The sequence below is a fragment of the Mustela lutreola genome, chromosome 6 (genome assembly GCF_030435805.1).
Source record: "Mustela lutreola isolate mMusLut2 chromosome 6, mMusLut2.pri, whole genome shotgun sequence".
In the NCBI taxonomy this organism is placed as follows: Eukaryota; Metazoa; Chordata; class Mammalia; order Carnivora; family Mustelidae; genus Mustela; species Mustela lutreola.
The window spans coordinates 151855377-151878527 of record NC_081295.1 but is presented as its reverse complement, the minus strand read 5'-3'; the positions used below and the strand labels follow the sequence as shown (position 1 = coordinate 151878527).

General features: G+C 45.8%; 1 protein-coding gene across 2 annotated transcripts in view; it reads right to left on the bottom strand.

The window, feature by feature from the left end:
* Nucleotides 1-5008: 5008 nt before the first annotated feature.
* The window catches only part of CDKAL1 (CDK5 regulatory subunit associated protein 1 like 1), a 640699-nt gene continuing 622556 nt past the window's right edge, over nt 5009-23151 (bottom strand). For both annotated transcript variants that reach the window (XM_059179446.1, XM_059179445.1), the window contains one exon: nt 5009-5724. In XM_059179446.1, coding sequence (XP_059035429.1) covers nt 5536-5724 — 189 coding nt within the window. In that variant the 3' untranslated portion in view covers nt 5009-5535. The remainder of the gene's footprint in view (nt 5725-23151) is intronic.

Below are 23151 nucleotides of genomic sequence, written 5' to 3'. Positions count from 1 at the left end.
GGAAGCCATTGCTCCAGAACTTTTCTTTGTTCATGCCTTTTTTCAGGGCAAAGTCTAAGATTTAAGGGAAGAAAGTCTTACTGCAAGGCATTTTCTTTTTAAACTTTTTTTTTAAAGATTTTATTTATTTATTTGACATAGAGAAATCACAAGCAGATGGAGAGGCAGGCAGAGAGAGAGAGAGGGAAGCAGGCTCCCTGCTGAGCAGAGAGCCCGATGCGGGACTCGACCCCAGGACCCTGAGATCATGACCCGAGCTGAAGGCAGCGGCTTAACCCACTGAGCCACCCAGGCACCCCTGCAAGGCATTTTCTTAAGAGTGCCAAGGTCCACAAAAGAATTTTCCCAGGGACCCCTGCTGATACAACTAGTTCAATCTAATCTTCACCCACAAGATATGATTTTTTTTTTTTTTTAAAGATATGATTTTTTTAAAAAGATTTTACTTACTTATTTGAGAGAGAGGAAGAGAGAACATGCACAAGCTGAGGGTGGGGAGAGAGAAGCAGACTCCCTGCTGAGCAGGGAACCTGACTTGGGGCTCAATCCCAGGACCCCGAGGTCATGACCTGAGCTGCAGGCAGATGCTTAACCAACTGAGCCACCCAGGCAATCCTTACCAGATATGTTTAAATTACTTCCTAAAAGTAAGCTGTAGTTTGTAACTGCCTTATTACGTATGCCTATGATATGTGGATGGTATACTTTAGTTCACAAAGGTTGGACCCAAGTATAACAAGTCAACAACATGCCTTATATCTATTTGAAAATCTCCAGGTCTCTTTAAAAACCACATGTTTTATTCCTCTTTATGTGAACTGTGGGTAAAAACAGAAGTTAGAAGTTTGGAACTTGGAATCAGACAGCCTGGAATAACATCTGTAAATACTAGATTAAGTAGGCATATTAAAAGCAGATTAGATAAACCGAAGAGTTAAAATTTTTAGTTCTTTAGGCTTTTTTGAATTTCAAGTTTTCTCTTACCTTAATCCAAGGTGCGTTTTAAAACTGTATTTATATATGAAATACATAAATATGTATATTTACATAAATAGATATTTTTTTTCTGGGCACTTGCCTCACTAGTATCTGTAAGTATATTCCGATGTCCTTCAACTAGGAAGACCATAAGAGATTGAATGAAACTCTTTCCTTCAACCTCTACACATTTGGGATATTTTGGCTACAGAACCCCAAGAAACAGTACTAGTAGAAAATAATTGACAGAAAACTAATGAAAAATAATAGTGTCTGCATTTCCTTTTACCCCCCAAGGCAGGGTGGGGGAGGGCAGGACTGCTAGGTCTCCCATTAATCTGCTTGCTCTTTTCATCTTTGGCCAAGGAAAATCTCCTTCTTGATCTTAGACCGGCCACCCAAATCTGTGCCCCACACCATTCATTAATTTGATCTCCTCAAATACAGCTGCAATCCATTTTCTTTGAATTTTTCTTCCTTTGCTGCATTTGTTAGAATTAGACTCTATGTCCCTCGGGGCAGGACTCTTTTTATTCCATATATAATTCTTTTCGGTGGTCGTGTGTTAATATCAGAATTTAAAACCACCTAACCTTATTTATAAAATTGGTTTTTGTGTTTAAATGGCTAGAGTAAATCATGAAAGGGGAAAAAATTATGATCGCCAAAGACATACTACTTGATATATGTGATCTCATTTCATCTTTCAGTGACCCTGCAGTAGAACTGTCTCTATTTTACAGATGAGGCTCAGAAAGTGGCCTGGCTGCAACTTAAACCAAACTTTTGCTGATGTCAAAAACCTCTCTTTATGCTCTTTCCCTAAACAATCTGCCTCCAAACTGTACTGAGGTCTGAGGAAACTACTGAGGTCTGAATCCAGTTGGTTCAGATCCTTGACTCCTTGATGGTTCCATAACTCAGATTTTATAGTTTCTTTAATTGTTTTAAAGATTTATTATGAGCGAGTGGGAAGGCTGAGGTGCAAAGAGAGAAGGAAAGAGAGAATCCCAAGCAGACTCCCCACTAAGCACGGAGCCCCACATAGAGCTCGATCCCTGGACCCCGAGATCATGACCTGAGCTGAAACCAAGAGCTGGATGCTCAACTGACTGAGCTACCCAGGCACCCTAAATTTTACAGTTTCAGCACCATAAATTCTAGTTCGGTGGTTAGGCAGGTGCAAATTTATTAAACATGTGCTATTAATAAAGTAAAAAACTAAAGAAAAATATTTTGAGAAATAATTAGGATCTCAGCTTAAATATAAATTTGCCATGGGTCCTCTAAATAGGTCACGCCACAGAACTGAGGTTCTCAAGCTTTCTTGATTCATGCCACACCTAGGTCAACCGAAAGAGCTAACCATCCTGTTTACTAAGTAGCGAGGCGCTAACAACTTAATAAATGCTTGTGTCTTAAATACCTTACAAAAATTTGTGTGAAAAAAGTAATACAATTAAATTGAAATAAATATATTTTTGTTTTCTTCTAAAATTATCATTATGTATTAATGGAACATGTGCATCTGTTGGGCACTGCACAACTTCTCAAACCATGATATAAGATTGTCTTCAGTTCCTGTTTTACATTTTCACTTGATACTTGCTTTTCTGTCACAGCAGCTGCCTAAAATCCAGTCTTAGACACATCATCATGGAAAAGTGTGCATTCCAATGTTGAAATCCAACCATTTTGAGTGACGACTTTGTACAGTATCTGACAGATATCACTGTTTCCCTCAGACGTTTAAAATATCCTGGGGTGCCTCAGGGCCCAGGCAAATCTTAAGACTATCTTTCCTCCCTTTCTTTGTCTCTTCTTTCCTTCTCTCTTTTCCTCCCTTCCCTCCCTCTTGCCCTTCCTTTACTTTCCTCTATGTTTGTTATGGTGATAAAACTCAACGTTCATTTGTAAGTCCAATTCTCTCCCTGTGACTGAAATCTTCAACCTGGACTGAAGTCAACAGGAAAGCATATGTTTTGACTGAAAGACATATGGAAATCTGATGTTTAGACACATTTCTCTAGCAACAAAGCGAAGTTTTCACCAAAGAATTTTTTTCCGTTATCCAACTATCTCCCACTGGATGAACCAGGGAAGACAGAAAGAAAGAGGGAGAGGGAGGGAAGGAGAGAGAGAGAGAAAAAAACCTTGATTAATAAATCTTCTTTATTTAAAAATGTGATGTACGAGGTGGGGCCTTTGAGAGGTGACTAGGTCAGGAGGGTGGGGCCCTCAGCAATGCAATCAGAACCCTCACGAGACAAGGACACCGTCCTTCTGCCACGTGAGATGCATAAGCAGACGGCCGTCTGTGCAACAGGAGGGGAGTCCTCACAAGATACTAAATCTGCTGGCGCCTTGACCTTGGCCTGTCTAGTGTCCAGAATTATGAGAAACACATTTCTGTGAGTTATAAGTCACCCGGTCGACGGTGTTGTTATAGCAGCTGGAATGAACCAAGACAGGTCTCTTTATAGCTTCCTTTTCAGCAGGAAGAGTCACTATTAAAAAAAAAAAAAAAAAGGAAAAAAAAAGATTTGGGCACTAAGGGAAAATCTGAGGCACATGAGCGTAGCGTTCACAAATGGCCAGTCAACTGTTCTGTCATGGCTGACTCCGAACGCATCAGGATGGTTTACGTCATTCTAGGCCGACAGCAGCTTCACACAAAAGAAGTTCCTTTCTTGTTTTACCCACTTGCAGCACGTGCTGGTGCGGGGCTCTGCTCCTCGCACTCCCTCGGAGGACTCAGGCCGAGGACAGCTTCGTCCTGATGTGGCGGGAAGAGCATATGGCGACTGTACCCCGGCTCTTTCAACATCTGCCTCGAAGATCGGACCCTTCCACTCCCCGTGCATTGGCCGACACAGGTCACGAGGCCAGGCCCAACTCCAAGGGGGTGGGAGGCGTGCAGGAGCACCGTGGGCAGGAAGGAGAGGAGGTAGAAAGTGCACACCCTTCCTGATGACTGCTCTTGCTCGGAAGACTCCCAGGCTCACCCTGTCCACGAGAGAACTGTGCCGTCAGCAACAAACACACCCTTCCCCCTTCTCTCCCTCCTGCAGGAGGTCATGGGAAAAGGCAAGCTGGATGTGTAGACCCTAGCTCCCGTCTAGCCAACTCTCACCAGGATGGCAAACGTTGCACATGACCTGGTCCCTGTTGTGGGATTTTTGTATTTTCTGAACCTCTGAGCAAAATGAAGCTGCAGCCCAACTCGGGCTCAGAAACAGGAAAGGTGGCAGGAGGTGACCCCGTATGGCTGAAACAATCCTTGAGAACCCCCATCACAGTGGGGGATGGGCAGTGGGGCTGCTGGATGGCTGGGCGTGCCCTTCGTCCACAGGAAGGACAGCACAGGGTAGCAGAGTAGAGGCAAGAACAACTTCAAGGGCAGGAGGGGATGAAACAGGGGAGAGGTGAGAGAGAGAGTGGGGAAAGAGTGAGACGGGGAGCATGAACACCCTTTTGGTCTCTGGTCAGTCAGGGGCACAAAGCTCTTCTTATGTCCCACACAGTGTGACTCCTAAGTGTCCCAAATGCATGTTCCCCTGGGGGCCTCTAGGACGGGCCCGGGTAGGTCTTCTGCATTGGAAATGTGAGTTCCTCTTAGAAGCACACATGTACTAACACTCGCTTTGTTTTGCTTGTTTGTTTTTTTAGCTCACCAACCAATGACATAAATTATAATTTGGATTCCTTAAAAGACACCTAAAAGGAGGAGCTAAACAGGGGTGTGGGTTTAAAGATGAAATGTCCTATGGTAACCAGAGGGCACCTGATTCCCCTGGACCGATACGATCCAGATAACATTTAAATTCTGGTGTTCACAGGATCGCTTAGTACATCGAGTCCTTTTATTGTGAAATAAATCATTGTATTTGGTAAAAGCCAGTGATGTCAGGTAGAGAGAATCACTTGATGTCATCGATCAGAACCATCAGAGAAGGGGCACAGCTGGTTTGAGACGAATCCAGTTTTTGGAAGTTCGTGGCTGCCAGAGAAGTGGGCGATTCCCCACCGAGAGTCCTTTACTTGGTGACTCTCCCTGTGCATTCCGAGAGAAGTCTTGTTCCAAACACAGGTTTCCCTATAAACTTTCCAGGACCACATCTACTGTGGAAAAGAAGCTGTTTGTAGCATCAGGACTCCACACAAAGCATCCAGAGAAAGAAACATTTTTAAATGTTTATTGAAGACTCAAAATTCTTCCCACGTCAGGAAAAGATGACCAGATCCACTGCTCAATGAAGCTCTGACTTGAAGGCTAGAGGCTTGAAGAAAAATGCAACCACTTCCTGCTGCAGATGAACTGAAAGGAGGTTCATGTGAAAGATACGCCGCGGCAACGGTTAGTAGGTGTCATGTCACATAACGGATGGCCCAACGGGACGGGTGACAGGGTAAGCCTCATAAAAAGTATGGCGGACTCGGGGGCAGAGACCAGAGTAAACTCCAGCTCCTGGAGGACTGATGCCGTTGCTTTTCTGTTCAGTATGGATTTTAATTAGAAATGTAGTCTTCCTCACAAATGGTTCCATCAGTTGTGCTTTAATTATAGACTTTGACCAAAAGAGCCAGAAGGAGGGCCAACAGAGCCAGGCCTACAGACACCCCCAACGCACAGTCTCCACGGAGCTTTTCCAAGCGGAGCGTCATTCTGGAACTCCCGGGGTCCCGCCGAACCGTGGAAGTGTGGGGCACCGAGCTCAGGTCAGTCCCAAGCCTTTTTCTGAAGTCCTATGAAGATGGAAACATAGAGGGGAAAACGTGATTGTGAGATACAGAACAGGTCTACTGTGACTCTCAGTCAAGCACGAGTCTCTCAAGGAAGCTTTTTTGTCTTTACTGAGAAGTAACTGACATAGAACATTGTTATTAGTTCAGGGGGGCAGCAGATGGACTCCAAAATGACCCCCACAGTAGGGCTGCTTATAACGTCCAGAGCCACACATAGTCACAGCCTTTTTTCTTTTGATGAGAACATTTAGGATCTCCTCTTGGCAACTTTCAAATATGCAACATAGTAACTATAGTCACGGCCCTGTGCTTGATCCGCCCAGAGCTTACTCAGTGCCGTAACTAGAAGTTTCCACCTTTTGACCCCCTTCACCCACCTCGTCCACCCTCTCCACACCCCCAACTCTAGCAACCACCAATCTCTCTCCAGATCTATGAGTTCCATTTTTTTTTTTTTAGATTCCACAGATAATTGAGCCCATATGGCATTTGTCCTTCTCGGACTTAATTCACTTAATTTCCTAAAGGTCCATCCACACTGTTGCAAATGGTAAGATGTCTCCCTTTTTTATGGCTGAGTAAGACTCACATATACAGACACATGCACACACACACACACACACACAGGATATATATCCCACATCTTCTTTGGATAAAGAGAACGGACATTTAGGCTGTTTCCGTATTTTGGTCACCGTGAATCATGCTACAACGAACACAGGGGTGAGTGTTTTCCCTTTCTTCAGATAAATATACAGAAGAGGAACTGCTGGATCCTATGGTATTTCTGGTTTTAATTTTCTGAGCTGCCACCATACTGTTTTCCACAGTGGCTGCACCAATTTACATTCTCTTGCAACACTGCCCCTTTCTCCACATCTTTGCCAGCACTTGTCATTTCTTGCCTTTTGGATAACAGCCATTCTGACAGGCGGGAGGTGATAGCTCACGGTGGTTGTGATTTGTGTTTCCCTGATGATGAGGGACGTTTAGCATGTTCCATGTACCTGCTGGCCAACTGGATGTCTTCTTTGGGGAAGTATCTACTCACATCCTCTGCCCTTTCTTTTACTAGATTGTTTTTTCGCTAGTGGGTTATAGGAGTTCTCTATATATTTTGGATATTATCAGGTATCAGATATATGATTTGTAAATATTTTTTCCATTCAGGAAGTCTGCTTGTTTTGTTGATGGTTTTCTTTGCTGTGTAGAAGCTTTTTGGCCTGATGTAAGAAGAAGCGATCGCTTAGTAACTTCTCCAACACAGACACATTCAAACACCCACCGTGGGTCAGGTAGCCCCAAGTTAGGTATGAATAAATCACATTTCTTTGCCTTGAAGTGTCAGGCCAAGTTCCTGATTTTCCAGATAATACACAAAATATATATGAGAGAAAGAGAGAGAGAGAGAGTTAGTTTAAGGAGAAGCATAACATTTTTTAAAAAATTTTATTTATTTATTTGACAGACAGAGACTACAAGTAGGCAGAGAGTCAGGCAGAGAGAGAGGAGGAAGCAGGCTCCCCACTGAGCAGAGAGCACAATGAGGGGCTCGATCCCAGGACCCTGGGATCATGACCTGAGCCGAAGGCAGAGGCTTTAATCTGCTGAGCCACCCCAGGAGAAGCATGACACTTATGTACAATGGAATCATATAAAAAATGGACCTTTGGGAGATGGAGCCATATCTACTCAGCAAAGTAAGAGAATGACAGAGGAGAACTGTGAAAGCTGTTTTATTCTGCAAACATATCCCTCCGGGTGGAGAGTCCCAAGATGCCCCAAACATGAAGAGGGAGCTGAAGGGTGTGGGTGGCCGGAGGGACAGGCCCACCGCACTAATTTTCTGGTAGTCTGTGTTCCCTGATGCTTTCTACTGGGGGGTGTGCAGAGGAGTGGGGAGGGGGGCACGTGGCTGCTCTCAAGATGGTTCTAGCTTTTCGAAGCATAACTTTAATTCTATTATATAAGATCTCCGTCTTATCTACAGGCTTTAGAATCGCTGCCTCCACTGCTGAGACCTGAAACACCACTCAGAGATGGATATGGAAGTGGGCAGGAGGGTGTGGATGCGAGGAACAGTGTGGGGGCACGAGGGGGCGACCCAGAGGCAGGACAATGTAAGACACATCCGTGGAAGTACAAGAAACCCACAGCAGCACCAAACGTGTTTCAATAACCTTTTTATTTTGAGTATTCTTCCTTCCAAGCTCCCTAAGACCCTCTTGTTGACCCCTGCATCCTCTGGGTGGGAGTTGCAGCTCATCGCACACAGTAGATGCAGGGAAACCATACCTTCCAGAAGGAAACGGTGGCCTGAAGGCACAGGGTGCACCAAAGGGAGGGAAGAGACCGGGAGTAGAGGATCCAGTGGTGAGCTGCGGCGGGAGGTGATGAGCATCTATGTTAGGATGGTGGCAGATGTCCCCCCTGGAGAAGGAGGGACCATGGACTTTTGATGGAGAACCCACAGGACCTGAGTTCAGACGAGTGAGTAACGAGAGGTATAGAGAACACGAAGGGGGAAATGAAAATAACGTTCAGAATCCAGTTTCCACCGGCTAATGATTCCATGTGAGAGACACGCAAGGATTCTTGCTTTGATGCTAGGAGACTCATTGCAAAGTCAAAACCAAAAAACGAAAAACAAACGGCTAACCACCGACTAAATCTGCCAACTCGGTGCCAGTCCAATTAGGGCTCACTTGTGCGCTCCACAGGTACCTGAACTGACCCCCTGCTTGCGTCCATCCCCCGAGAAGGGGGCACTCAGCAGAACAGACGAACAGACAGACGAGCTTCCTTCCCTGCGGGGGTGGGGACAGTCACCAGAGCTCACAGGTCCACCCAAAGCTGCCCCCGCCTCAGGGGACCATTCTCTCTTGAATCTGGCTTTCTGTGTGATACTTTAGCTAAGAATATGCCAACAAACTTAGTTTGCCTAAAAGTAGTCTCAGTATCTCAAGGACAGCCCTCATCTGGACCCAGCAGCCAGCCTCGGGAGAGAACGCAATTCTTCTTTGCTGCAATGACATCAGGGATAAGAGTTCTTCAAAGCAGCGAGGCTCTCTGCCTACTTCACCCCCAGGCTTGGCCCTGCAGCTGTGGGGATGGAGCGGGGACACAGCGGGGACTCGGGAAGTGCTTAAATGTGACCAAGTGAGTGAGTGAATGGGAGTGCACATTCCCGAGGACAGGACGCACAGATGATTAAAAAATGTGCCTCTCCGTGTCCCTTGTGACCTGTGTGTCCTGTGATGGGCACAGGGAACGAGTCTACAGGAATCCTAAGGTGTTGCCCCTAGAGATTAAAGCTTCTTAAATTTGGATTTACGAGACCATCCTTGAGAGGCTAATTCGTGTCTCATCGGCCCAAGTTTGAGATTTTTGAGACCAACCTGGCTTTGAAAAGCCAGTGAAGACTACAGACTGTACCCCTAAAAATGTGGGGGTGCCTGTGCCCGTATGCACTCAGCCCCACTCACACCCCCACTTCAAGAGAGCTCAGCTAGGGGTCCAGCCAGACAGCGTGGGGACTAAGGTTTTCTGTTCAGCAAAAAGTACGAATACAAAATTAAGTACAGGGTATGGAAGGGGCCCTCCCAGAGTGAGCCCCTGAAATGCAGTCTCTCCTGGCTTCTGGAAGAATCTCCTCTGTTCTGCCCATCTGTCTGCATGCTGGACCCTGGTTCTACACCCGCCATTTCAAACTGTCCCTTGGTGATCGCTGGCACCCAGCCAGGGGTCAGGCGGCCCTGGGCAGGAGGAGGCCATGTCTTAAAGCACTGAGCATCTGTGTTTATAGAACCTTCTGCTTCCCAAAGCTGCTTCATAGCTAATGTGTTTGTGCTCTCCAACTTGACTTTCGATGACTGTTCCACAAAATTTCTGCTCCTTCTTCTAACTCATCTATCATAAAATTTTCTCCAAATATGAAAGTTACCCAGTGAATTACCAGAGTGGATGGCCTGCAGATGTGTTCTTCCCTGGGCATTTCCTTATCCCCTTCCATACCCTGCCCACTACTCAATCCCAGCAAACAGCTAGTATGTCTGAACGTAGGGGACCCTCCCATCCCCAGGGGCCACACCTGCAGCACAGAAGCTCACAGACAGCAGTGGGCAGCCGAGCCCACCTGCCCTGCCGCTCTCCCGAAGATCAAGGTGGGCACCTGACAATGCGGCAGGAGAGGGACATTGCAGTCTATCTCTACCACACTGTGTTTCTTAAACAAGGTCACCTTTTACCGATCCAAGATCTTGATTAAAAGAATTTGATGATACATTTTAAAATATAAGATTGAGAAAAAGACTTCTCAGCTGGCAGTGGTCAGCAGGGAGCTAGCTTTGTACATTTCAATTGTCACCAGCACAGTGATACTGAAGGAAAAGTAACTTAAAAATTTAGGAGGGGCGCCTGGGTGGCTCAGTGGGTTAAGCGTCTGCCTTTGGCTCAGGTCACGATCCCAGGGTCCTGGGATGGAGCCCTGCATTGGACTCCCTGCTCAGCGGGGAGCCTGCTTCTCCCTCTCCCTCTTCCTGCTACTTCCCCTGCTTGTACTCTTTCTTCCTCTGACAAATAAATAAAATCTTTTAAAAAAAAAATGGAAACAGAAGGACTGTCTCCTTAACATTTCCACATACAACTATGGCAGACCTCTATACAGTCAGAAGCAACATTCATGAATAGGAAATACTGCAGCATTTCTATGATGCAATTTACACAAAAAGTGCTTTCAGGTGAGGTGATGATAAATAACAATGCTAACATAAAAGTTTATGTACACACACAGACACACAGATTAGAGAAAAATAGTACGGCCAATAATTCCGGGAAGTAAAAAAAAGGCTCAAACCTTCCCTAAACTTCTTAAACATTATTACCAAAGGTTATTAATTCTTGAAATTCAAGATGCACTTCCCTCTCTCACACTGTGATGCGCCCACTCTGGGACGTGTTATTGCTTGCTAAAACTAAGGAAACACCAACGCTCAAACTTACACATTTTAAGAAATCAAACTCTACTTAGAAATGCCTTTTTCAAAACAGAAATTTGAAACGAGGATAGGACCTTTGTTTGATCGAAAAGATCCCTGCGTGGACCCAGTTATAGCAAACTAAGGACAACACTGAGAAAGTGTTCACTTTGATCAACACGGGCTATTCCTCCCACCGCCATAAATCTCACTGTTTCCTTGATTAATCTCTAAACATTCTTGCTAATTCTTAAAGTATCCTACTAATTTTCAAAAGTACAGTTTATCAAATCCTACTGCAGTAATAAATCTGTTAAAGCAGAACCAAGCAGCTACACTGAAAACAAAACCAAACAAAAACCACTTTGATGTTCAGGAAGTCTACGGATCAGACTTCAACCAGGTGGAGATACATGAAGACTTCAGAAAAGAGAAGCCGGTCCGCCTAGATGGTAACGACAGTCCATCTTGAGTTCCGCTCCGTGAGCAGCTACCTGCACGGCTGGGAAGAGACAAGGGGGCCCTACAACACCTGAGCACATGGGGTGCACGGAGGCCAAGTGGAACCCGTGCTGGGGCTGGGAGCACCCGGGTTCTGGGCTCTAATCCCACCTCCAACTTAGGAGTTGGGGGCAAATGACTTAGCCTCTGTTTCCACATAAAATCGCCTAAGAAATGGAGCTACTGTTAGTATTTCCACATCACAGGGTGTTAGGAGGATCAAGTGAGCTAGGCATGTTAAGTGTTTTGAGCACATGAAACTCCAGGTTAACACATTCCGTAGTGTTCTGCGGTCCTAATGGAATTGGCAAACTGTCTCAGATACTCTTTTTGTGAAATTAGAGTCACTATTTTATTTGCTTCTCACATATAGCTAATTGATCTAGGCTATTCCTGTCCCTTCCCCATTATCAGGGGACACACGATATAGGACGGATGGGCACGGGTTCTAAATTCTGGCAGGGCAGACACTGAATCCAGGGTCAGACATGTGGCGGCTGTGTGACCTTGAACAAGTGGTTTAAAGCCCCGAAGCCTAGTTATCTCTTCTATGAAGCAGGGATATCAATATCTACCATAAGAGGATGTCGAGAGGGTTCGGAGTGATCTGCCCAGTACCCAGGTTGGCTGTCTGGAATGCAGAAAGTCCACACGAAGGGCTATTACATCCCAGGAGCGCGACCTGGAACATGGAGATGGCCAGAGTTCCCCACAGCACCTGTCCCCAGCACTGAGACGAAGATGTCCTGTCCTGGGTACTCCCCTCGCGGGCTTACCCGCGACGGAGAAGCTATGCCTCCTTCCTCGGAGTGAGCCCTCTAGACCAGCTCTTAACTACAACCATCTCATACGTGCAGGGAAACTTGAACTCCACAATTTACGAAGAGGGGTTCACGGGTCACATGTTCCAGGGGCTCATTTTTATATCTGCTTTTTCCTTTGATATTTAGTTTTGTTAGAACTTTTTTCCCCCTAAGGAAACTAAAAAGGAAAGGGGTCCCTCTCGATCCCACAAAGGTTTTATGTTCTGTGTCCTGTCTGAACCAGCCAGTTTCCCTCCGCCCTCTGTCTGCCCCCTGCTTCCTCTTGTGGTTGTTTTCCCAGGGCTCAGTCAGACGGGACCTCCAGTAGGAAAAACTCTCTCAACCAGCACCAGCCCCCAGGAGTGAGGCGTTTCCCCGCCGTGGGGCTGGGCATCCTGCTGGCCGGCCGAGTCATGGTACTTGCCAGTGGTAGCAAATGTCCCATCTGCTCCCGCGCGATCCCATGCGCGCTGGAGAGGTGTCCCGCCAGCACGTGTCCCGGGCCCCGCACCTTGGGGTGCTGGCTGTAAGGATATCTGCCTTTCTACCTGCTCCTTACTACTACAGATGCACATTTTATACAGGGGTATAAACTGCCATTTACCTATCCTAGGATTTCTTATTAGACTGTGGGCTAGATGGAACAGAGGGTCAACCACCATCTATACCGCACTGTATAACAATAAAATAGCACTAACGGGGAAAAACTTGCCGGCAGAGAAGTAGCATGGTACACTGGTTTTCTATTGCTACTTCAGTAAATTGCCACAAACCTCAGGTTTTAATACAAATCCATTAGCCTGCAATTCTGGAGGTTGGAAATTCAAAAAATCAAGGTGCTGCCAGAGCTGCATTCTTTCTGGCAGTTCTAGGGGAGAACTGGCCTCCTTGCTCTTTATCTGGCTTCCAGAGGCTTCCTGTATCCGTTGGCTTGGGCTCTTTTCTCTCTAGTTTCAAAGCCAGTAGTACAGGCTTTTCAGTGAGGATCCTTGTGATTCACCCTGGGTCCATGGGGATAACCCGGGATAATTTCTCCATCTCGGCCTTTGATTGTTGTGTGTCCGTGTGTGTGTGCACACGTGCACTTGTGTGTGTGCCCGTGTGCACGCGTGCTTGTGCGTGTCTGTGCGTGTGCACGTTGCCGCTCCTGGCATATGTGACTTCCCCGTGTTCTCACTGTCCCACCAGAAGGTGTGCTCAGTTCAGGCAGAGCTAAACCAGCTACAGGAGAGAATGTGCTCCAACAGACCCAATGTTCTCCGTGTTACAGGGAAAAGGGGTGCCGGGCAGCTCCGGGGGGATGTGTCGCTGGCTGGCCAGGAATCCTCCTTGTGGAGAAAGACGCGGCCTCCAGGCTCAGCCTCTGCTCACGCAGACCTGCTAAGCCATGGTGTTTGTCCTGCTCACGGCTTTTTCAGCCAAAAGAGACAAAGGCCTGAAGGAGGCGGTCAGTGAGTGTTCTCTGAAGGGGATTTGTTCTTCTGTGTGTTCCTTTCCATTCTATATTTATATTTTTGTACAGGTGCAAACATCCTGCCCTTTTCTCGGGAGCTGGCTGGGCTTGGCCTTCTAGGGAAAAGTCATGGCGCTCAGAGGCCTCTCCTGCAGTTCCCCCCTCAGGAATATTTATAACTTGCAATGCATGAAACGGCCACAGCACCAGAAGCCGAATGATCCAGGAGGACAGGTGGGCCACAGCCTCTATATAAAAACGCTAAGGAGATGAGAGGCCTGTTCTAAGTCACCATGCGCCCGACACCGTTCTAAGTGCTCTAAGGTGCAAATTCATTTCCCCCCCAGTGCCCAGGGAGGCTGTTAACGTGACCTAATCCCAACCTGCCCAACTGACGGGGAGCGGCTGTGCGCGGTGAAGCCCATGAGAGGCTTGGCTTCGGTCCTGCGAAGTTCAGCCTTGTTGATAACATAGCAGAGGTCCATTTCTAACGCCTTACAGAGAAGTGAGAGAACCCAGGGCACGCCACGCCAAATGGTGATCGGGCTCGAGATTCCTTCCAAGCCGACTCTACCCACTTTACCTGTCACTGCACCTCACAGACGGACAATGGTGTTGTTTTGTGTTTCTCTGCAGAAGGCCATTCTAGGAAAGCCAGGTCAGGCCCCACGCCCTGGGGGGTCACTGCACCCCACCTGTCCTGCAGTTGTGAGCCATGCTGACACTCTGTAAATGGGACCTGGAGATGGCACAGTGCTGCATTTTCTCTGAAAACACACACACACACACACACACACACACACACACACTCTCTCTCTCACTTGGTCTGCTCACATCAGAACATGTTGCAAAATGTGTTTTAATGAGGAACAGTTGGTCTGGTTCTGCTCAACCAAAAGATATCCCTGGAAGAGAGTCGCCACCTGGCTTCCCATCTTGCCGTGCAGCGTCTAAATGAGTTCTGCTGTCCCCGACCCCTGCAGGTGTTGCCAGGTCCACGTGCCAGCTGCCTTCCGTGGACTGACAGACACCCTTGTCCCCGTGCTTTGGGTCCTCACCAGCTACGAGGACGTACAGGGGAGTGAGGGTGCCAAGCTACCCTTCTCACTACTTTTCCCGACAATTCCTCAAACTGGGAACACCGTAATATCGTATAATGAGGAGCGCCCGATTATCTCTGAACCAAAGATCTTGGTAGTTTCTAGTTCCTGAAGTCTCTGCGGAGAATGTTCTATGCGTCGTCCATCAGCCGTGTCGGTACGCTGGCATGTAACGAGCTCCACAAATTAAACCTGGAACCAGTTACACCTTTTCATTTATTTGGGGAGGATATTTACAGGATAAAGCATCTGCCACAGAGTCACATGCTGAGAGCAGAGGCCTGTCAGCCTTTCCATACCACTTTGGGCACTGGCTATTCTAAATTCGACATTATTTGTACGTCATTTCCCCCCACAACCTCTCAGCTCAAATGTGTAGTTGCTATCAGGTCATTAACATCGCAAAGAAAGAAAAATTTAAATCAGAACATACCCGCACATGCGAAATCACTATGATTGTGTTTTAAGTCTTGTTTTGGTGACAGCAGAGTAAATATAAGGCTTTGCTAATAAGGCCAAAAATAAATTATTAAACTATCTGTCATATGATCAAATGCATTTCGGATTATATTCTGAATAATTCTACCTTCACATTCACCAAAGGAAGAGCTCGCATGTGCATCTGCCTGGTCTAGGCGAGCCTCTCTTTCAGGACGTCCAACCCTCTGACTTGAACCGAGCCCCAGTGAAAGAAAGAGATACTCACACCAAAAATCAAAGCTCCGCTTCGACGCATCACCTAGTGATTATTTTCTGTGAGATCATAATTTGCCCGACTCAAGAGATCCAAAAACAACTCTTAAGCTCTGAACATCTTTTAATGGGTTCAAAATATTACGTGTAAATTTTTCTCATGGCTCAAAAACATTGTTAGGGATGGAAGGGGAAGCTACTGGGGATGAAGACAAAGCTGTCTGATAGCTCACAGCTCAAGAGAAATTAGAGTTTAGCATCACCTTCTTGTTTTTTTCCTTTTTTCAACTGAGCCTGCACATATGGCCTATGCAGAAAAGCTATCAACACCAAATATGTGATCAATGTAAGGAAATTATGTTAAAATATACATTCTGCAGCGCAGTATGTTATCAGAAAAGACCCTCAAAATCTCCTGACTCTGTAGAGTCTGCTTTAAATACAAAACCACCTTCATATCTGAAAGTTATCTCTATTGTGATTGCATTTTAATTCCCAAAATACATACTTAAGGAAGCACCTCTTAATGTAAGTATCTTAACGTAAACTGTGGCCTCAGACCCCAATAATCTGGAATGAACATTGGTGGTTCCAGCCTTTGTAAGGGCTCCTCAACCCTCTACTTGTAGGCTTCTACCTGAATTCTGTCATCCTTTATGAAGTTCCTAATCTTTTTTTATCTTGACACCCTCTGTCCGTTCACATGCCTGACTCTGGCCTAGTTCCTGGCTTGTTACATTTACCAAATAAATGCGTGGGCTGCAGGGTAGAAGAAGAGGATCTAGAATTAATAACACAGCATAAAATCTTTGCCCATAGTGGGACGTTGTCATTTGTCTATACATAACCTCCTTAGTTCTACAAAAAACAAGGGGCTGCGAGCTTTGCTTGAAGGGTGTGTTATCAGAAGTCTGGCATCTTATTAGCTGGGGATGCATTTATTTTTACTTCTTGTCCACTGTTATTTAAATTTTCTTCTTCCAAGAGAAGGCACATAGAGAAGCCTTTCTTAATAGCCCCACTTAAAACCCAAGCTATTTCTTTACTATATCAAAATATGGAAATTAGGGGCACCTGGGTGGCTCAGTGGGTTAAGCCTCTACCTTTGGCTCAGGTTGTGATCCCAGGGTCCTGGGATCGAGCTCCATGTCGGGCTCTCTGCTTAGTGGGGAGCCTGCTTCACTCCTCTTTCTCTCTTCTGACTGCCTCTCTGCCTACTTGTGATCTCTGTCAAATAAATAAATAAATTCTTTTTTAAAAATATGGAAATTACTGTAGAAGGTATACATGGGTCTCTCTTTCATTAACTCAACGTTAGCTATGGAGGTAAACGCAAGTACACACATGCATACACATACACAAGGGACTGGACATAAAGAGGGAACCAAAAGGCTCCCTGAGAACTGCAAAGTTGGTCCTCACCATGTTCCTGACGATGGCGGGAGTCTAACTCCTTGAAACACTGGCTGGAAGCCCACATCTGCACACGCTAACGTTCCCCACAGGTGAGGACAAAGCTGAAGAAAGGAAAGGTGAACTGGGTCCAGATGCTTTCCTGATGATGAAGTCTTTTTGATAATCTCTTAAGCTCCAACTGAAACCACCTTCGTCCCATGAAGTGTATACAGAAAGCTGTGAACTAGGATGTCGACAAACGGAACAAGCAGGTGTATGAAAGTTAATCTTTAAGCAAGCAATTCAACTCAAAATAATTACTCCCAAGGATTTCTTCCCACTAGGTAACCATGAGAGTGTGCTGGCAGATGTTTGTGCTTTAAATGAAAAAGAAGTCATGTGTGATGTTAACCGCGACTACCCTGCAACCCTTCCATTCTGTTCTGAGCATCATTTTCAGTGACACTGGGAATACGGTTCTAGCATCATTGAGCTCCATGGACTGCATAACATGAATAAAGGAGATGGCAGGTGCTTTGCTCTGTCCGAAGAATCTCATAAACGATGAGCTAACATGTAAGATGTTTTCTGTTTGAATATGGATAGGTTTCAAAAAGTAAAAAATAAATGACCCTACCACATGTCCCTGAAAATAACAGAGATTAATACAAGGAGATTAAGTTGTTTGTATTACTGTAGAAGTGTGGTGGGCAACCTCTAAGATGGCTTCCAGTGACCTCTGCCTTCCGGTATTCACATCCTGGTGTAACAACTTCCCTCTCTTCCCGACTATGAGCTGATCGGCTTTGCTTCTAATTAATAACACTCAACATAAATTGAAATTTGGTCACCCCAAAAAATGTGGCTTCCCTGTTTCTCTCTCTGCTTGCTTGCTCTGAGGAAAGCCAGCTGCCACATGGTGAGGTGTCCTACACCAAAGCCCACAGGAGAAGGGACTGAAGGAGGCCTCTGACCAACGGCCACAAAGGACCAAGATCTCAATCTCAAACCCCATGGGAACAGGTACCCCACCATCCCCAAACAAGTGAACTCAAAGAGACCTTTCAGGTAAGATGACACTCCGGGTCAACACCCTGACTGCCGCCTCCTGACAGACACCTGGCCAGAGGCACCCTAGCTACGCTGTGCCCAGAGTTCTGACCCACAGACGCTTTGAGATTAAGAATGCTTTTTGTTTCACGCTGCTAAATTTTGAGGCCATTGGTTACCCAGCTTTGTTACACAGCAATGGACAACTAATATAAAAAGATGCCAGGTAGAGGGCTGGACACCGACTCACATATATGTTGAAACGTGATTTTTATAACAGAGGCATTTCAGGCCACTAGGAAAGATGGCCTTTCAATAAAATTTTCTGGAACAATTCATTATACCCACATAAAACAATGAAATTTGACCCCTACCCACCATCCTTAAAAATTAATTCCAGGTACATTGATTATTTACCTAGGAAAGGCAGAACTGGAAAAATTTTAGGTAATATGGGCAGAAAAACCTTTCTAACCCACAAGGCAGGGAAACCATTCTAAAAATCACAAAAATACATGAAGTTCTAAGGCGCCAATTAGAGGGTAAAAGACAAGCCATGAACGGAGAGAAGCTACGTGCTTCACATACAGCTGACTGTAGACTGTTATAGTATGAAGAAACTCTAAAAATCCAAAAGGTATCAACTCAACAGAAGAAAACGGGCAACAGACTTACACAGACTCTTTAGCAGAGACGAGGTCTAAATAAATATCTCAAAAGAATCCAACAAATGTATACGCATATGCCGACCTCATTTGTCATTAGAGAGACCCAAGTTAAAAACACAATGAGACACCGATTCACAGACGCTGGGCTGTCCAAAGGCAAAGCCATGCAACAGCTGAGATTAGCTGGCTTGCTCTAAGGTTTGTGGTTGCATCATGAGGCATTTGGGGTGGCGATAGTTAACTGATACATAAGGTGGCCAGATATTTGGTCCTGCAATCCTTTGCGGTAAGGGACAGCTATCCAGCTATCCATCTACCTATCTACACATCTATGCATGCATCCTTCTCTCTTTCTCTCTCTCCATCTCCAACACAAATACACTCATTTATTCACTCAGCAGACATTTCCTAAAGATTTGCTCTGCCATGCCAGGCACTAGACATTAAAGACAAAGAAAGGAATGAAGGGCACCTGGGTGGCTCAGTGGGTTAAGCCTCTGCCTTTGGCTCAGGTTGTGATCTCAGGGTCCTGGGATCGAGCCCCGCATTGGGCTCTCTGCTCAGCAGGGAGCCTGCTTCCCTCTCTCTCTCTCTGCCTGCCTCTCTGCCTACTTGTGATCTCTCTCTGTCAAATGAATAAATAAAATCTTTAAAAAAAAAATGAAAGGAATGAAGCAAAATTTCCCCGCACTTATGGTTGGTTTTTCCATTTTAGTCACTTGAGGCAAAGAAACACAGAATTATATGTGTCTGACAGGGAGATTTCCCACAGAGAAAAATGGAGTAAGGATGGGGTAGGGGTTCTAGGTTGTGCTAGGGGTGGCTGTTTTATAGAGACCTACTCAGGAAGGACTCACTGATAAGGCAGAATTTCAGCAGATGAATGAAGGAGATGACAGATGTGTCACACAGGCATCTGAGAGAGGCAGCTTCCAAGCAGAAGGACTGGCTGGGAGTGACGCTGGTGTGTTCACATTCGAGGAGAGGCACAGAGACCAGTGTGGCTGGTCCAGCACACTCAAGGGCTAGAAAGGTCAATGATGATGTCAGAGGGACAATGGCGGGGCCAACATACTAGGCCTTACAGGCTGGGATTTTGTTTCCGCTGTGAGCATGAAGAAACTCGACATGAAAAAAAATTTTTATTATGGTAAGATATATATAACATAAAATTCACTATTTTAATCATTCTCAAGTACACAATTCAGTGGCATTAATTATACTCGCCACGTTGTACAGCCATCACCACTATTCCTAAGACTTTTTCATCATCCCAGAGACTCTGTAACCAGTAAGAAATAGCTCCCCATCTCTACCTCTAGCCCCGGATAATCTCTAATCTACTTTCTGCTTCTGTAAAATTTGCCTATTCTAGATCTTTCATGGAAGTAGAAACATATGATAGTTCTCCTTTTGTGCCTGGCTTATTTCACTTAGCAGAATGTTTTCAAGGTTCACATGGTGGTACGTGTCAGAAATTCGTTTCTTCTTATGGATGCGTCCAATTCCATTGTATGTATATATCACATTTTGTGTATCCATTCATTTGCTGATTGACACTTGGGTTCTTTCCCCTTTTTGATTATCGTGAATAATGCTGCTACGAATACTGGTGTACCACTATTGGCTCAAGTGCCTGCTTTCAGTTTTTGGGTACATATGCTGGGTCATATGGAATCCTTGATGGTTTTAAACATAAGGGAGACACAATCTGATTTATATAGAGGGTAGAAACAGGGAGACCAATTAGGCAGATTGTGTTTATTTTCAGATAATATAGTACAACACAGAAGAGGAAATTACCTCCTACAAGAATATCTACAAGAAAAAGATCTGTCGCAAATAACACTATCTAGTACCATCGATGTTCGGAGATTGTTCAGAAGAACGGACCTCATCTTGAAGGGATCACAGAAAAGGAACAGCTACTCAAAGTCAGTGAAAAGGGGAAACTTAAATCATGATCATGATTATTTATTTTAGGCAACTGGACTTTACAAATGCTCTTGCTGGTGATCCACGTACCTGAAAAAACAATGACCAAGTCCTCTTCTCATGGTATGTATGTGATTCGCGCAAAACATAACCCATGCCCAGGGACACAATACCATTCGCACTCTGATTATTTGGGTCCAGAGAAATCACTGCTATCACCACGGCCCCAACTTCACACCATTGATCTGTTCCTATGTGTCAGGTAATACTCTGAGTGCTTCTCACGCATCATCTCATTCGTCAAAACCACCCTGTCAGATAGATTTCTATTACCCCCCATTTATGCAAGAGGAAACACACCAGAGAGGGTAAGTGATCAGCTGAGGACCACACAGTTAATAAGGAACAGAGCCAGAAGTCTAAATCCACACAGGGCGACTCCACAGCTTTTGTGCTTAAGACATACTCTATCTTTCAGAACAGATGTGTGCAAGCGAGAAGCCTTGGGAGCCAGGAGTTTCTGGAAGGAAAATGCTAATCCTGATAAAGTATGTCTGCTGTGGTTCTTTGCTTTTGTGGTCCTGTCTCAAGCAGGGGCAAATCTGGAGGGCACTGCATCCCTTTTTTTTTTTTTTTTTTTTTAAGATTTTATTTATTTGACAGAGATCACAAGTAGGCAGAGAGGCAAGCAGAGAGAGAGGAATGGAAGCAGGTTCCCTGCTAAGCAGAGAGCCCGATGCGGGTCCTGGGATCGAGCCCTGAGCCAGAGGCAGAGGCTTTAGCCCACTGAGCCCTACTGCATCCCATTTTTGTACGTGGACATCCTACCAGATAACTGCTGACTTGACATACGGCTTGAATATTTGTGTTTCTCAATAATTTTATAGAATTGCACTGGGGAGACAGAGGGGCAGGAGAAAACTAATTTCTCCAAAACCCTTTACATCTAAAATGCTGTAAACTACGTTAGAAAACAGAAATATCCATAGTTCTATTTGAGGCACATTTCAAAGTTAGTCTTCTGAGCATGATGGGAGAAACAGGCTGTCAGATTCATCTTTAGGAAAAAAAAGGGAAGAAAACGCAAATTTATGGTTAGAAGCATCCCAGCTCTAAAGTACTCATCCTTAAAGTTTCCACAAAAAGAACTTAAATTTGCAAGATTATTTCAACTTAAAAATGGGCTTTTGCAATGTGCTTATCAAGACGTCGAATGACCTCCAAGAACAGGTTCTGTAGCTCGACTATAATTTTTCTTTTTTAGTCCTTAAAGAATATACTAATATCCCAAGCTGAAGTCATAGATTTATTCTCAACTTCCCTGCCTGTGGTGGAGAAACTCTCCATTCCATCCTGCATGTCACCGAGAGCCAAATTCATTCAACAAACATGTGCCGAGTGCCAGCTACGAGCCAGCCGCTGTGCTGGGCCTGAGGGCTGTTGGTGAGCAAGACAGACAGGGTGGCCCAGTGCTCCTCAGTTTTTCCTCCCACAGATGATTTTCACAGTTCTGCTGGTCCTCAAAGATTTTCCAACCGGCCATGGCAGGCACTTCAATACAGCACTTGCTATATTACATATTTTGTTTCAAACATACATATCTCCTCTTCCCCACTAGACTTTCCTCTCCCTGAGGGCAAGGACCATGTCCTAGACTTCTGCGTCCCAAGCAGCACTTAGCAAAGTACCGGGTCCACTTTGGAAATTGACGGGATGGCCGCGTGATTCATCTTCTGAACCAGAACATGGTGGGGAGTTAAGAGAGGGGCACCATGATCAGTTACATCAGGACAACAGGAAAACTGAGACACGGCCATGCCATGCCATAAGTATGTATTTCCCAAACCCTTGAAGTAGGTGGGGCCACACGAATATTCCGGTCAATTGTCGTGAACAGAAATGTCATCAGCCACTCTGGCGCTGGGGGACGGAAGAGCCTGGCTCTCCAGCAAACTTCTGCTTGCCATCAGCCTGGGTCCCTGAGGGACTGCGTGGAACAGGGTGTCCCTGATTCCCAACGGCGCCTCACGAGGTTCTCGATGTGTGGCAGTGTATGCAGGATGAAGCCCGAGCTTTCGGAGTTTATGTGTTACTGTAGCAAAGCCCAACTTCTGTCTCGTGCTATTTGCCTTCAGAACCCAGAGGTCTCCCCCTTCCCAGGAGACATCATTTCCCACCGCTTCCCACCGGCCCGCATCTGTGTATGGATGCACACAGAAGGCCAGCTGCATTCCTGTGTTTTCTGTCCCTTGACTTGTGTTCCTTTCACACTGAGAGAATCTCCTTCTTCACTTGCTGCCTTGGTCCCTTCTGTCCTTCAAGTCCAGTTCTAAGCCCAGCACATCCATGACAACCCCTGCAGGGGAAACTGTTCCAACAGCCTCTTCACACCACTGGGTCTCCACGCGGAGGATTCTTATCACTACAGACTCTGGGGACCATCTCCCTTTCTCCTTCGTCCCTGGACGCAGGCTTGAGAGCCAGGTTCTACACCCAGAGGCCATGCCGGGAGGGACGGACTGTGGAGTGGGCTCCGTGAGGAGGCGGATGGGCGTGGGAACTCCGCCTTTGAGGTACAGGGTGGGGCCAGGGAAGACTTCTTACTGGCACCTTCTGTGTGGTTCTGGGTGTTGTCGTTCTAGCAGCATCTACGTGCCAGCCTCTCCCACGACTCTGTGAACTGTATCCCCCTTTCTGTTTAAACTAGATGAACATTTTTCTGTTGTCTGCAAAGAACCCTGACCCACACATCCCCCAATACCTCCAACCTTGAGAGGCTTCCCAGCTTCCAATTTCTTACTGAGCACTTGCTATATTACATATTTTGTTTCAAACATACATATCTCCTCTTCC